The sequence below is a fragment of the Benincasa hispida genome, chromosome 2, assembly GCF_009727055.1.
Source record: "Benincasa hispida cultivar B227 chromosome 2, ASM972705v1, whole genome shotgun sequence".
Taxonomy (NCBI): Eukaryota; Viridiplantae; Streptophyta; class Magnoliopsida; order Cucurbitales; family Cucurbitaceae; genus Benincasa; species Benincasa hispida.
The window spans coordinates 19,149,110-19,163,274 of NC_052350.1; the positions used below are offsets into that span (position 1 = coordinate 19,149,110).

Here is a 14,165-nt window from a genome sequence, read left to right on the forward strand (position 1 = left end):
TTTTTTAAAAATATATTAATTTCTTAATGATTTAAATAAGTATCTTATAATAATATTATTCTATATTAATATATTTTTCACATATATTTTAAAATTTTAATTGATTCCCTTTAATTATAATAATTATTTTTCATAAACTTTTATCAAATAATTTAGATTAAAAAAATTAGTTTAAATTCAAATCATGTAAAATTAAAAATATATATACATTTTATAATAAATTAAAAATTAATTATCAGTATAAAAATAATTAAAATAATAAATCTACTTTAGTTTATATAATTGAGTTATACCAATTTAGTAATAATTTATATAACTTATATCTAGTTTTTCTATTTTCAAAAATAAAATTTATTAAACACTATTTTACTTCTTTCAACAACTGATTTTTCAAAAAGTAAAGTTGACCACAATTATTTTAAAAGTTAGTGTAACTCCAAACAAAGAGTGACCCAATCACAAGTTAACACATAACAAATCTTTTTAAAAAAAGACTATTTATGATGATTTTATTGAAGACTATTTACGAAGTTTTGTCAAACCATAGGGACTAAATCCTGACTTTTAAAACGATAGAAACAAAATTTGTAAAAGAAGAAAAAAAAAAATGAGTCAGCTAAGATGGTTATAATGTGACTGTTTTATAATAAGTGTCGATAAATTTATATGTTCTCGCATATTTATCTGCTCGAAACTTTCATATACATTGTAGTAGCCTCTTCGAACAATTTCTAGTGTGGTGGGGCTTTTCAAATTGTCTAGACTTTTTTGGTTAGCTTTTTTCCCACGGCTTCTTGATGGAACTTGTTCTGCTTTGTAATGGGAAAATGTCGTTATGTTTCCTTTTATTGGCAACAAAAATGTTGATATTCAAATCTATGTTAAGAATTCTTTGTTTTTGCTGGAAAATTTCCAGAATAAATGGTTAGGAAAGTTGATCAACTTCTGCCATAAAAAAATGAAAAGAACAGAAAAAATTAATCTAAAAAAATAACTAAAATTATTGGTTCTCCTTTTTCAGGACCTTTGACTTCGATTATTTTTAAATAAAAAACAAATAAAATTTCCAGAATAAACGAGTGCATGTCTTAGGAAAGCTCTCTTTTTTTTATCGATTTTTTAAACCATTTGAATGATTTTTTTTAAGTAAAAATTAAGCTATTCAATTCAAAACACTTCAAATAGAATTATATTTATCTAATTTAGTTTTTTTTTTTTTTTTAAAAAAAAATGGAGATTGATTTCTACAAGGAAGCTTGATACTTGCAAAGTTTATTAATTGAAAATGAAATAAGGCCTTGGGGTAGGGAAGTCATCTCGTTCCCACTTGCATTGTGAACATCCCAACATAGACGATTAAGATATGCAATTTCAATTCTATTTCTCCCATACTTTTAGAAAATAAAAAATTTTGATCCCAAAAGAAAAAAGTTATAGCACTTTCTTCTTGGATTAATCAACATTTTTACACTATGTTGACATTAACAAAATTTCTCAAATATGGATAGGCTCATCACTTGTGTATTTTATAGAAGCGTATGGTTATGCACCTAAATGCTCGGCCTTGTAAGCAACATCTTCTAAAGATTATAGAACATCTCATTTTCTTCGTTGGTGTTAGTTCACATATGCTTGTTTTCCATTTTCAATGGAATGTTTATTATTAGTTTGTACTTTGGTTTTGATAAATTTCTCTCTTGTTTTGTTTTATTGATGGAAAGGGATTTAACCGTGCTATTTACATAACACAATTTTGTTATAGGGGCAAAAATATGGAGAGGAGAAAGGTCAGAAGACCCACTCGAAGAGTCCACAATATCTGGCTAAGTGGAAGAACCTCCCTGTGAAAGAAACGAGTTGGTAAAGTGTCCAATATTTGGAAGCTTGGAAGTAGAAGATTGTTGAGTTCAAGCTACACTAGTCGACAGGGACGTCAACTATTTAAATGGGGATAATGTCTTGGGCATGCTCGTCCAGGATAATGTTAGCTCATGGCCACATGTCCAAACCATCCTTAACCATCCTATATTTAAGTCTTGTAATTAGCTTTGCAAGTTGTTTTTTTATTTCATCTTGTTTTACATGTGAGTGACCGCTCACCACTTTTGATATGCAAGCTAGGAATATTAGAAATTATTTAGAATGTACTATAGGGGAAACCCACTAGTCAACTCCCCGACTAATGTATTGATGTACTATTTGCAATCAAAGCATACATGCAACTGTCAGTCTTCAATGCATTCTTTAATGATTTTTTCAATGTTTTTTCTCTCACATGTTATAAAACCATTTTCTCTCAAAACATGAAAGGAGGTAGTAAGAACTCGGTTATCTATTTACTGTTTTGGCTCAAATTAGCCTAGAAAGCCGAGGCTTCCTCCCTTACAAGCTCGCAAGCTTAATTCAAAATAAAACTTCTATATCCATCCCTCTCTCCTACCTCATGCTTTATACTAATTCAACAACAACAATAACAGATTTTCCCCCATAGTGTTCAACAATTTGTGCTCCTCCTTCCCATGTTGCATCTTCGATCGGTAAGCCTTCCCATTGGATGAGTATTTCGAAATCGTTGGGCGATGATATGGTGATGCCGATCTTCCGAATCCCCAAAACTGCTATTGGCTTGAGTTTGTGTTGCTTTCCTAATTGCCAAGCTGGTGGTACAGTGATTCTCGGTAGTAGGGTGCCCACGACCTTCCTCAATTGTGAAACATGTAGTACGGGGTGTATGCTTACATCGGGGGGTAGGTCTAGTTTGTATGCTACTGGTCCAATCCTTTGGATGATTTGAAAAGGGCCAATGTAGCGTGGAGCCAACTTCGGATGCTTGTGCACTAGTAGAGAGCTTTGGTGGTATGGTTTGAGTCTGATGTATACCCAATCCGAAACTTTAAAATTTACTTCCCGTCGTTTAGAATCTGCTAGGGCCTTCATTCGTTGTTGGGTTGCTTCTAGTGTACACTTCAATTGCTTGAGCATTTCATCTCTATTTTTCAGTAGCACATCCACTTCTCCTACTATCGCATTCCCATGCTCATAATAGACTGGTGGGGGTATTGGTCGACCATATACTACTTCATAAGGTGTCCGCTTGATGGTTGTATGATATGATGTGTTGTAATTGTACTCAGCCCATGTCAACCATTTAGACCATTGTGATGGTGTTTCCATGGTGAAACAGCGGAGATATGCTTCTAATCCTCGATTGACTACTTCTGTTTGCCCATCCGTTTGTGGATGATATGATGTGCTTCTCTTAAATTGAGTCTCCATTAGTTTGAATAGCTCCTCCCAGAATAGGTTAGTGAATATCTTGTCTCTATCCGATATTATACTTCGAGGAACTCCATGTAGTCGTACAATTTCTCTTAGGAATATCTCAGCTACGGTTGCTGCGGTGTATGGATGGCGGAAGGCAAGGAAATATTCATACTTAGACAGCCGGTCGACCACCACCAAAATGGAGTTATATCCCTCATACTTTGGCAAGCCGTCGATGAAATCCATGTTGATATCTTCCCAAGTCAGCTCTGATATAGGCAGTAGGTGTAGCAATCCGGTGGAGGCTAGTGATAAATATTTAGCTTGCTGACAAACCGAGCAGTCTCCTACGAAGGCTCTTACCCGTGCTTTCATGCCTTTCCAGAAAAACTCTTTCTTCAGCCATTGGTACATCTTAACTACCCATTGTGTCCTCCGATTGGATTATTGTGGAATTCTTGTAGCAATAAGGGTATGGTTGGTGATTGTGGTGGCAGTGCAATCCATTGCTTGTATAGCAGAAGGTCTCCTTGAAGTGAATAACCTTGGGGGTGCGGCTGTCCCGATCGAATGTCATTCTAAATATCTTGTAGCTCCGGGTCTTGCTCGACTTGACTAGCAAATATTGCTGGATTAAGTGAGTTAATCACGCTCAGCATAGTCATTTCCATCGTGGTAGGCAATCTAAACAGGTCATCAACAGCTGAGTTTTCCAGTCCCTTCTTGTATTCGATGTCAAAATCATACCCGATCAACTTGGCCACCCATTTCTGATACTCCCCTGCGATGATGCATTGTTCCAACAGAAATTTGAGGCTTTTTTTTATCCACCCGCACGATGAACTTCCTCCCCAAGAGATAGAGCCTCCATTTCTGCACAGCCATGACTATGGCAATTAGTTCTCGTTCATATGCGGCCTTGAGGCGATGTATTGGTGGGAGAGCTTTGCTGAAGTAGGCTACTGGCTGTCCTTCTTGCATCAATACTGCCCCAACTCCTACTCCTGACGCGTCTGTTTCCACTATGAATACTTGGTTGAAATCAGGGAGCTTGAGGGTGGGGAGTTGAGCCATTCTTTGCTTCAATGTCTCGAAAGCCTCCTGCGCATCCTCGTTCCATTATAACTTATCCTTCTTAAGCTGCTGTGTCAATGGGAAGGCAATGGAACCGTAGTAAATAACAAACTTGCAATATTATCTGGTCAGCCCCAAAAATACCCTTAATTGCTTCACTGTGGTTGGGGTGGGCCATTGCAGCATAGCCTCAATCTTTGAGGGATTAGTAGCCACTCCTTCAGTAGATATTATGTGGCCCAAGTAGTCAAATTGATTGGCCGCGAAGGTACATTTCTTGAGGTTGGCCATAAATTGATTATCTTCCAACGCTTGTAACACCAGGGACAAATGGCGCACATGATCACATAGTGAAAAATTGTAAATTAGGATATCATCGAAGAACACCAATACAAATTTTCGTAAATATGGGTGTAAGAGTTCATTCATTACCAATTGGAACGTTGATGGGGTGTTCCTTAATCCGAATGGCATGACTAAAAACTCGTAGTGGCCTTCATGAGTGCGGAATGCCGTTTTGTGGACGTCTAAGGGTGCCACTCGAATTTGGTGGTAACCAGATTTTAAATCGATTTTGGAGAAGATTTGTGCTCTAGCCAATTCGTCAAGAAGTTCATCGACCATTAGAATGGGGAAGTTATCCGATACCGTGGCTTGGTTCAAGGCTCTATAGTCGACAAAAAATCTCCAGCTCCCATCCTTCTTCTTAACTAATAATACAGGACTGGAGAACGGGCTTACAATTGGTTGGATAATCCCAGCAGTGAGCATTTCTTCTACCAATTTCTCGATCTCATCTTTCTGGAACTGAGGGTACCTGTATGGTCTGACATTCACCGGTCCAGCCCCTGGTTTTAGTTCAATATGGTGCTCGTGGTGTCGTACTAGAGGTAACCCTTCTACTGTTTGAAATACCGACTGGTATCTCTTCAGAACTTCCCGGATTTCTGGATCACTTCCTCCCCCTGTTCGGCCTCTGTCTTCCCCTACTGTGGTCAGAAGAGAATTCAACCCAAGCAATATGCCTTGGCCTTCTTCCCTGACCAGTTTCATCATCAATTTGAGGGATATTTGGGTCTTCATCAAACTGCGATCTCCCTTCAATTGCACCTGCCAATCTCTGATTTGAAAATCCATTTCCGATGTGCTCCAATTGCATTCAACTCGTCCTAGTGTCATCAACCACTGTACTCCCAATACTACATCGGCGCTGCCTAAGGGTAAAGGGAAGAAATCATTAATAATTGTGAGGTTAGGAAGGTTAAGAATTACCCCTTTGCAGATACCAGTCGTCCGAACTGAGGATCCTGTTCCCAACATAATTCCATGGCTTGTCGTGGGCGTTTGTGGTAATTTCAGAGTCGTTACCAACTCTCTATCAATGAAGTTGTGGGATGCTCCACTGTCAATGAGGATGATCACATCCTTATCCCTGATAGCCCCCTTGACCTTAATTGTTCAGGGCGAGTCAATTCCTGCCAAAGAATTGAGGGAAAGCTCCGCCGCTTCGTGTTCGGTAGTCTCAACTACCATGGATTCCAAAGTAGTGGCTGTTGGAATATCAACTTCGCCTGGTTCTTCCCCTACGTCATTCGTCTCTTCATCCCTTTCATTGTCATGGTGCAGCAGATTGCTTAATTCTTTTCTCTTGCAACGATGCCCTGGGGTATACTTCTCGTCACAACGATAGCACAGTCCTTTGTCCTTCCGATTTTACATCTCACTGTCAGACAACTGTTTGAATGCACCGGCCATGAACGATCTCCCATTTACATCCTTCAGTGTGACCGAGTTAAAAGACATACCTCCGCTATGAGTCGGGTTGAGAGAAATTGTTCGGGCTATCGATTGCGTGTGTTGGTTTGGGATATGGTCGGTTTGACCCGTGGTGGTATTGAGGCCCGAGTTATAAGACGTACCAGTGGATTTCGATGGGCTTGGGCCTCCTCCGCCCTATTTCTTTCTTCGGGCTTCTTCCGTATCTTCGATGATCTGGGCCATCCTCATCTTCTCCTTCAGCCCAATTAGTTTAAACATTCTCATCTCGATTTGGATGTCTTCCTTCAGCTCGCTGACGAATTTTCTTTCCAATGTTTCATCTGAAAGATCCTTCAATGGTCTCGATAGTGGCTCTCCAATCTTCTTCTTTGACCGGTAGAAAGCGTAGCAAGAGCTGTTCTTTGAACTTCACCCAAGTATTCATCAGCGTCCTCTCCTCTTCCCACTGATGCCATTCCAGAGCTTCCCCTTCCAAACATAGTATCGCTGCTTCGATTTTATCCTTCTCCGATAAACGATTGACCACGAAATACCTTTCAACCCTTAAAACCAGCCCATCGGGCCTTCCTCTATTTCCCCTTTGAATATAGAGATTTCTAGCTTTCTCAATCTCATATCAAACAACGGTACCTCTCTCTTCTCCCCGTCACCTTCTTTCACCGGCTGTTTCTCTCTGTCCGTCACTATCTTTTCAGATGAACCCGATTTGCCCTCCTTGAGTGTTTTCGACTTCTTCGACCATACCTCCAATGTGCGAATCATTTTCTGCTCCAATGTCTCTCCCAGAGCTTCAATCTTAGTTGCCATAACATTCTCGGTAACTTGTTGCATCTCCCCAAATCGTTGATCCATTCTATTTTCCATCCTTACTTGTAGTAAGGTAAGTTGCTCTTGCACTGCTGATAATCTTGCCTCCATCTTCTTCACCATACCCTTCCCAAGAAAGACGGCTCTGATACCAAATTGGTAAGAACTCGGTTATCTATTTATTGTTGGCTCAAATTAGCCTAGAAAACTGAGACTTCCTCCCTTACAAGCTCGCAAACTTAATTCAAAATAAAACTTCTATATCCATCCCTCTCCCCTACCTCATGCTTTATACTAATTCAACAACAACAATAACAGATTTTCCCCCATAGTGGTTCCCACTTTTCACTCCCCTCTAACTACCTATATTCTCTTCCTCATTTACATCTATACCCCCTCCTATTTTTCTTGTTAATTCTTCTTTCATATTTTCTAAATATAGAGGGTCTATCAGGAGGTTACATCATATACCGGCACTATCCGCGACTTTTGATTTTTACACGGCTGACTTGCTCACTGGATTAGAGCAAGTGTTGCACAATCACCCGTCCCATATTCGAAAGTTTTCGATTGTGACACCCATATGGCCCAATGATTCGAGATAAAAGTTGAAACTTCTACATTTGAATTAGTGGTTTCTAGAACAAACTAAGTTGTATCCACCTTTTGCTGCTGGGTGGGTGTGTGAATGTTTCGGTTCAGTCCGATTTTGAGAAAAATCAAGGATTGAACCAAATATATGGGTTTTCAATGATTATGAACCATTGAAAATTGCAAGGACAAAATTCTAACTTTTAAAACAATTGAGACAAAATTCTAACTTTTTCCAAATCATAGGGATAAAATTCTCAATTTAAACTTTTTTTCTACTCAGTGGAAAAAAATATTGTAGCCTTCGAGTAAGTAATATTATTCCTTCAATGATGTTGCTATAATTTGATTGTCTCATAATAACAATTGAATGCATTTACATGTTTGCTAATAATTACTAGATATAAATTTGAAATACTTTTATAGTTTCTCTCTTTCTATATTCATCAATGAAAAACTTCCTGTCATATAGCAGCCTCCTTGAATAATTTCTTTTCAAATTGTCTAGATCTTTTTTTTAGGTTTATTCCCATGGCTTTCTTGATGGAACTTTTTTGGTTATGTAATGAGAAAAGAGTAATACTTGGGTACATCACGGACATTACTCATGTTTGTTCATCTCTTTTCACCACTCACATCTAAACAAAATTAAAATATTTCAAAAAGGAAAAAGCAAAATTTACCACATAACAAGTTATGATTGGACAATTTGATGGGATGCAAAAAGATAAATGATGCTCGAGATGTACCTAAGTATTTTTTTAATGAGAAAATGTTGTTTTCTCTTTGTTCTCTTCATTTTTAAGTTTCATTTTATTGGCAACAAGAATGTTGATATGCACAACCACGTCAAGCATATTTGTTTTTTGCTACAGAATAAATTGGATAATAGCGTTAATAAACTCTCTGCCACAAAAAAGAAAAGAACAGAATAGGTTAACCCTTCTGCATCTGTAAAAAAAACCATACTGGTCCCCCTTTCCAGGACCTTTGACTTTGACTACGACAAGAATAAGAACTCTTTCGTATTTCCATTGAGCAATTCTACTTTCAAACTATGCAAAAATCAGCAGAGCAAGTGATGGTTCCTTGAGCACCTAATCCATGTAAACTGAGGGCAAAAACGAATGGTTTGTTGCTAGGGATGTCTATTCTTTCTACGGAGATGGCTCTAGGACAGAGAAATCTCATTTAAGCTAGGAATGGAGAGGGAAAAAAATTTCTCATGAGCTAAACCGAGATGGGACAGAAGTAAAACTTACATTTTCCACTTTGATCGACCTTTTTATATATATATATATGATTATTACGTACATAATATCTAAACTCGAATATCCAAATACACTATTGTATATCAGTTCGTTTGGGTTGATATGAACTGAAATTTATTGATTCAAAAAGATTATGAGTTCTGTTGAACTTGAACCAACATGTGGAGAAACCGTCTGTACTGCCATTGTTGCCCCCTCCAAACTTTCCCAAATGAATGAAGCATTGGAAATCTGTATTAATTAATCAAACAGTAGGCTTCTCATGTTACATTTCAAGCAACTTTCTTTCTCAAAGGACAAGAAAAAAGGTTAAGAGAAAACTGAAGTTGTCCTGTCATTATTTTATGAACAAGGAAAAGGAGGGGCATTGTCTGCTGTTACGTTATAACAACCTCGAAACCAGATGTTTTGCATCAGTAAATGGATGAACAGACAAAGATGGAGCCTTGTAGAAAGAAACCAAACCGACAAAGAATTACATGATGGTACATACACGAACTGCTTTGGATCACTGAATTGCTGTTAATGCCTTTGTTTCCATCCAACAGTCAGCAGGTAGAGATCTCAAATACATGATCCTAAAGAGAAATGATCAAATCCAAATTCTCCATTCATTTCTGGTATTTCATTTTGTTCCTGAATCATTTTGCAGAATCCTGTCACTCGATCAGGAAAGATGCACAACACATATAGAAAGAGCGGTCTAAAACCGAAAATAATGGTGATAAAATATCCATCCAGGAAAAATCTTCATGTGTGATCAGGAGCAATGCCTAACATGATCTAAAATCGAGGATTACTGCATTTGATGAACAAATGGCCCATGAAACTTGACCTGTCTATGATGCATACAAGTTTGCTTGAGCAAAAAAAAAAAAAAAAAAAAAATTAATGCTTGGATGATATTTTCTGATGACAACTAATCTGCATATGGTGAGAGACTAATTAGGGCTTTTGCTTGGTATGATAATGATTACAAATTACAATCAAACGAGAACGTTTAGCTATCTCCAAACGTAGAACATTGGTATGTTGGTTTTTCATATCACTACAGAGAAAAATCACATGGGATCTTTGCCGTTTACCATGTTTGGCAAACTAGATTGCAGTAAGACAATCTGTATTTGTATTACTATAACAGCAAGGAACAATTTGACTCAACCATAACAGAGGAGGTTAGGGAAACAACATTACCGTTCGAAAGAAAGAAATGTCTATATATATAATTATGTCAGGTGCCAATTTCAACAGGGAGGAGAATTTTCATATAAAAGGAACTTAGAAAAAAAATTGAAAAATTGAAGGCACATCAGAATGCAGTATCTAAACATTTAGCAAGAAATTTGACTATACCTGTTTGATCATCGAATTCATGATATGATCCAAGGACTCGAAACTGCCTTGAATTGATCCATCCGGTGACTTTGTTTGATTCAAAAGGTAGTTTCCATCCACATTCATCTTTGTGTTCCGACCCAATTTTTCAACCATACTATGTTCAGGGAAGGACAGTGGAGCAGCATTTGATGGGACTATCAAAGATGAACTGACCTTTCCATCACATACTAGACTATTCTGATTGAAACTCTGGCTTAATGGGGTTAGAGTCCCATTGTTAGAAACAAGAGAATTGATTGCACCAAGATTATGCTGCACGTTTCGATTGTAATCATGTTTATGTTCTTCCCATCTCTGCTTTGGCATGGTATTCATAGCTTGAATAACGCTGCCAACTACCCTTGCCTGGCATTGCATGTCTCTTGAATCCAGTAAGGGAGCTGAACCTGCACTTCTAGAGGAAAAATCAACCGAGATGTTCCCAATCGTTGAGGGGGCAGAAGAAATGCTCGTGTTCATTGCATGCAATTGATCATTGGGATAAGCTTCATTGGGGGTCAACGAAGTTGCTGAGAATCTAGACAAATGTGCTGCTCCCTGCCAGTTTCCATTAGAAGGTTCAGGATCCAAAAAATTTGAACCGCCTATGTCTATGTCAAAAGTTTCTCCATTTAGCGGATCCACTCTAAGGGAAGTCTGATTTCCATATGTTGCCATTGTTCCTTGTAACATCAATGGGCCAGGAGAAACCGAATAGGTTGAATTTCCAATATTCGCTCTAGTTTCAGAAAAACTGCTGGGAACTCCAAATGCGGAAGTCTCATTCATTGAATTGAAGTCCCCAATGGGAGTGATGGACTTGCTGTGTTGCAACTGGCTGATCTCAAGTGACGTTGGAATTCCTTGAAGCATATTAGTAGTTTGATTAGGAGGCAGCATAGTAGTTGGTTGGAGCTTGCCAAGGCTATTAATGGCGCAGTTCAAATTTTGGGAGCTTTGCTGTATCAGTCCAGAAGAAGTGATTCCACGCAGGCTCATTCCAGCCGGGGAGTTCAATCTTCCAAGCATTCCAACAGGTGAATAAGAGGATAATGAAGAGTTTGGAAGCCGCCCAGATCCTGCAAAGCCATGTAACTCTCCATATCCATCTAGTGAACCGAGGCGCATGTAAGTGCCATCTTTACTCCCAAATGTAGCAACCATGTTAGCTTGTTGGGATGCCACATTGCTGATTCTTTTCAGATAAAGCCTATATTTCTGCAATACACACAAACGCTCTTATTTTCATCATGTTTTCTGGTTAAATCATTGCAAACAAATAAATCAATCAAGTAAAAAAATACTAAAGTAAACGATCTTCCTCTTTATTCTGTGACTGTTTCTACATATATCATGCTACGGCTAAATTAGAGTAATTTGGGGATGTGTAGGAAAGGGAGGATTCATGCCTGCAAATGACTTGCCACATTTTCTCTGGTAAGTCCTTCAACATTCATCAGATCCAGGATTTTTTTGGGCACAGCCTCTGATTAAGAGTGAAGAAAATTATTAGATTTAGGGAAACACAAATTTACTAACATAGTTTCAACTTTCAAGCACCAACTTACTTTCGAGACCCAATTGATTAACCGCTGAAACGAACTTACGATGTAACTCAACTGACCACACTACCCTAGGCTTTTTCTGGTTCGAGGGGTCATCATTATCAAGCCCATTCTCTTTTCCTTCTTCATCTTCATCATCATCTTGGTCCTTCCGCTTCCTATTGAATTTTGCGTTGTCTGCATTACTAGTTGGTGAGAAACCTTGGTCACCTTCATGGCCTCCATTTCGAACCTTATCTTGACTAGGGAACTTGTTTTTTGCCTTCGGTTCAAGCTTTTTTCTCCGAATCACATGCTGCCAAATGTTTTTCAACTCCTCGATTCGAACTGGTTTTAACAGATAGTCACATGCACCGTGCGCAATCCCCTTCATAACAAGCTCAGTATCACTATGTGCTGATAACACTAGGGAAGAAGAAACACATAAACATAAAAATGAAAAGTCAATAACCAAAGCAACTACTATGAAGAACAAGACAATTAATGCTGTTCAAAAATCCTGGCAATAAAGAGACCACATTAATTTCATCTATTCAGCAACACAACCATAAAAAAGAAGAAACAGAACAAACTGATCCTAAACAGTACATTGGTATCTAAAACACGACAAGATAGAGTAAAGACATAGGATGTCGTAAATAATGAGAAAGAAGCTTACTGATTACAGGTAGGTCCATTTCAAGCCCCACCAACTCAAGAAGCTTGAAACCATCCATATCAGGCATGTTCACATCACTGATAACCATATCAAACTTGTTTCTATTTTCTCTCAACATCTTCAAAGCTTCAATGGACTGCTTCGTCGTCGTAACTGCAGGAAGTAGAACACGAAACAAAACAAAAACCCCACAACCTAAATCACTAACAATGAACCATTTGGAAGACTTGAACACCCAAAATCCCAAAACACACAATTTAAGAAGAAACCCACTAACATTAGTCAACAAAACCACAAAACCACAAAACCCCCCAAATTGTTCCCAAAATTTCACCAATAGAGGAAGAAATTGATTTGAAAACTTTCTAAGATTACAGAGACGGACGAATCAAAACTGAAATACATAAGATGAGAGGAAAAACAAACCATGATATTGGCATTTACGGAGGAGAGACTCAAGTACTTTGAGACAAATAGGGTCGTCGTCAACAGCAAGAACTCGCATCCCAACAGGAAAATGATCAGTGGCGCCATCATCACCAACTGCAACAACAGAATGATCCTCCACGGTCATGGTGAAGGAGAGAAGAAAAAAGGGGTTGAGATCTTACAGAAAAAGAGAAATCGAGAAATTTTCGATGTGGGTACAATGTTTTCCGAGCCCCCTTTTAATTTTTCTCAAAAACCCAGATGAGATTAGCGAAAGAAATTGATTGGGCGGAAGCAAGAGAAGAAGAAGGAGATTACAGAAAGTGAAGAAAGCTGTAGAAATGGCCAATGATGGCGATAGCCCAAAACAGAGGGAAGGAAGAAGAAAATAAAAAACAAATTTTCAATTCAATTGAATCAAATAAAACAGAAATCTTTTTGAGTATTTTAAGCCAAACCCTTCTTCCTTTTTTCCTCCGTTGTCTTATTATAATTGCTTTAAGGTAAACTCTGTTCCACTTTCTCTTTCTCCATCATCCATATACGCAGAAAGTGGAAGAACTTTGGGTTTTTTTTTCACAGTGGGAGTCTAATGGCCATTTTAGTCAAACTTAATTCATCACAGAAAAAAGTCAGTCAAATCAACGGTCGTGATTTTTCTACTGTTGTAATCCACCATGTGATCATTGTGGATAATCAAATTCTACTGTTACTATGCCATTAAATTCCAATCTCTCATTAATTCAATTTTGCCAGAATATTTAACAGCAACTTAGTCCAAATTCAAAACATCCATTTTTTTTCTTCTTCAAATCCTCTTTAGAATCTAGTAATTATGGATGCCTTAAAAGGTAATCTTTTTCCTCTATTTGTTTTCTTTGGGTAAATCATAATTATAAGAAGCTAATTCCTTTAATGTTTTTTTCGTGTGAATAAATCGAAATTGAGGTAAATAACTTCTTCTATTCTATTACCTAACTTGTTATTGTGAGAAATATGAACATCTAAGATTATTGTTTTTTTAAAGAAAATATCAATTTATACCTCTAAACGAGTTTTGTATCAATTTAACCCATAATTAATAATTATGTCAATTTAAATCCTCAATTTTTATGAGTGTATTAATTTATACCTCATGTGAAATTTATAATTACATCAATTAAACCCCTTAACATTTCATAAATAAATCAATTTCGACTCTCAATCTAAATTTTCTTTGAGAACCGTCTATGCATTTACTCTCATTATCTATTTGTAAAACCTACATGAAGAAATATGCACACATTTGAGAATTAATGTATGAATGATCTTCAAAGGTAATGGAGGGTCTAAATTGATTGGCTAATGAAG

The 14,165-nt window shown here is 37.5% G+C and overlaps 1 protein-coding gene across 3 annotated transcripts; it reads right to left on the reverse strand.

The window, feature by feature from the left end:
* Window positions 1–8,998: 8,998 nt before the first annotated feature.
* LOC120071548 (two-component response regulator ARR12) lies at window positions 8,999–13,362 on the reverse strand. 3 transcript variants are annotated; one of them, XM_039023876.1, is made up of 6 exons: window positions 12,813–13,362; window positions 12,387–12,539; window positions 11,732–12,133; window positions 11,573–11,649; window positions 10,140–11,381; window positions 8,999–9,422 (listed from the first exon to the last, which is right to left on the reverse strand). In XM_039023876.1, the coding sequence occupies exons 1-6, from the start codon at window positions 12,958–12,960 to the stop codon at window positions 9,351–9,353; spliced, it is 2,094 nt and encodes a 697-aa protein (XP_038879804.1). In that variant the 5' UTR covers window positions 12,961–13,362; the 3' UTR covers window positions 8,999–9,350. The 3 variants fall into 3 exon arrangements, with proteins under 3 accessions (XP_038879804.1, XP_038879806.1, XP_038879805.1); XM_039023878.1 differs by having other exon boundaries at window positions 8,999–9,442; XM_039023877.1 differs by lacking the exon at window positions 8,999–9,422 and adding an exon at window positions 9,471–9,645.
* Window positions 13,363–14,165: the final 803 nt, after the last annotated feature.

What these genes read in the sequence shown, in the direction of transcription:
- LOC120071548 (XM_039023876.1), bottom strand. Translation starts at nt 12,960, where the DNA reads ATGACCGTGGAGGATCATTCTGTTGTTGCAGTTGGTGATGATGGCGCC. An exon ending in CCGTAAATGCCAATATCATG is followed by an intron (nt 12,540 to 12,812) that starts GTTTGTTTTTCC and finishes TACTTCCTGCAG; the next exon opens with TTACGACGACGAAGCAGTCC. An exon ending in TAATCAATTGGGTCTCGAAA is followed by an intron (nt 11,650 to 11,731) that starts GTAAGTTGGTGC and finishes ACTCTTAATCAG; the next exon opens with AGGCTGTGCCCAAAAAAATC.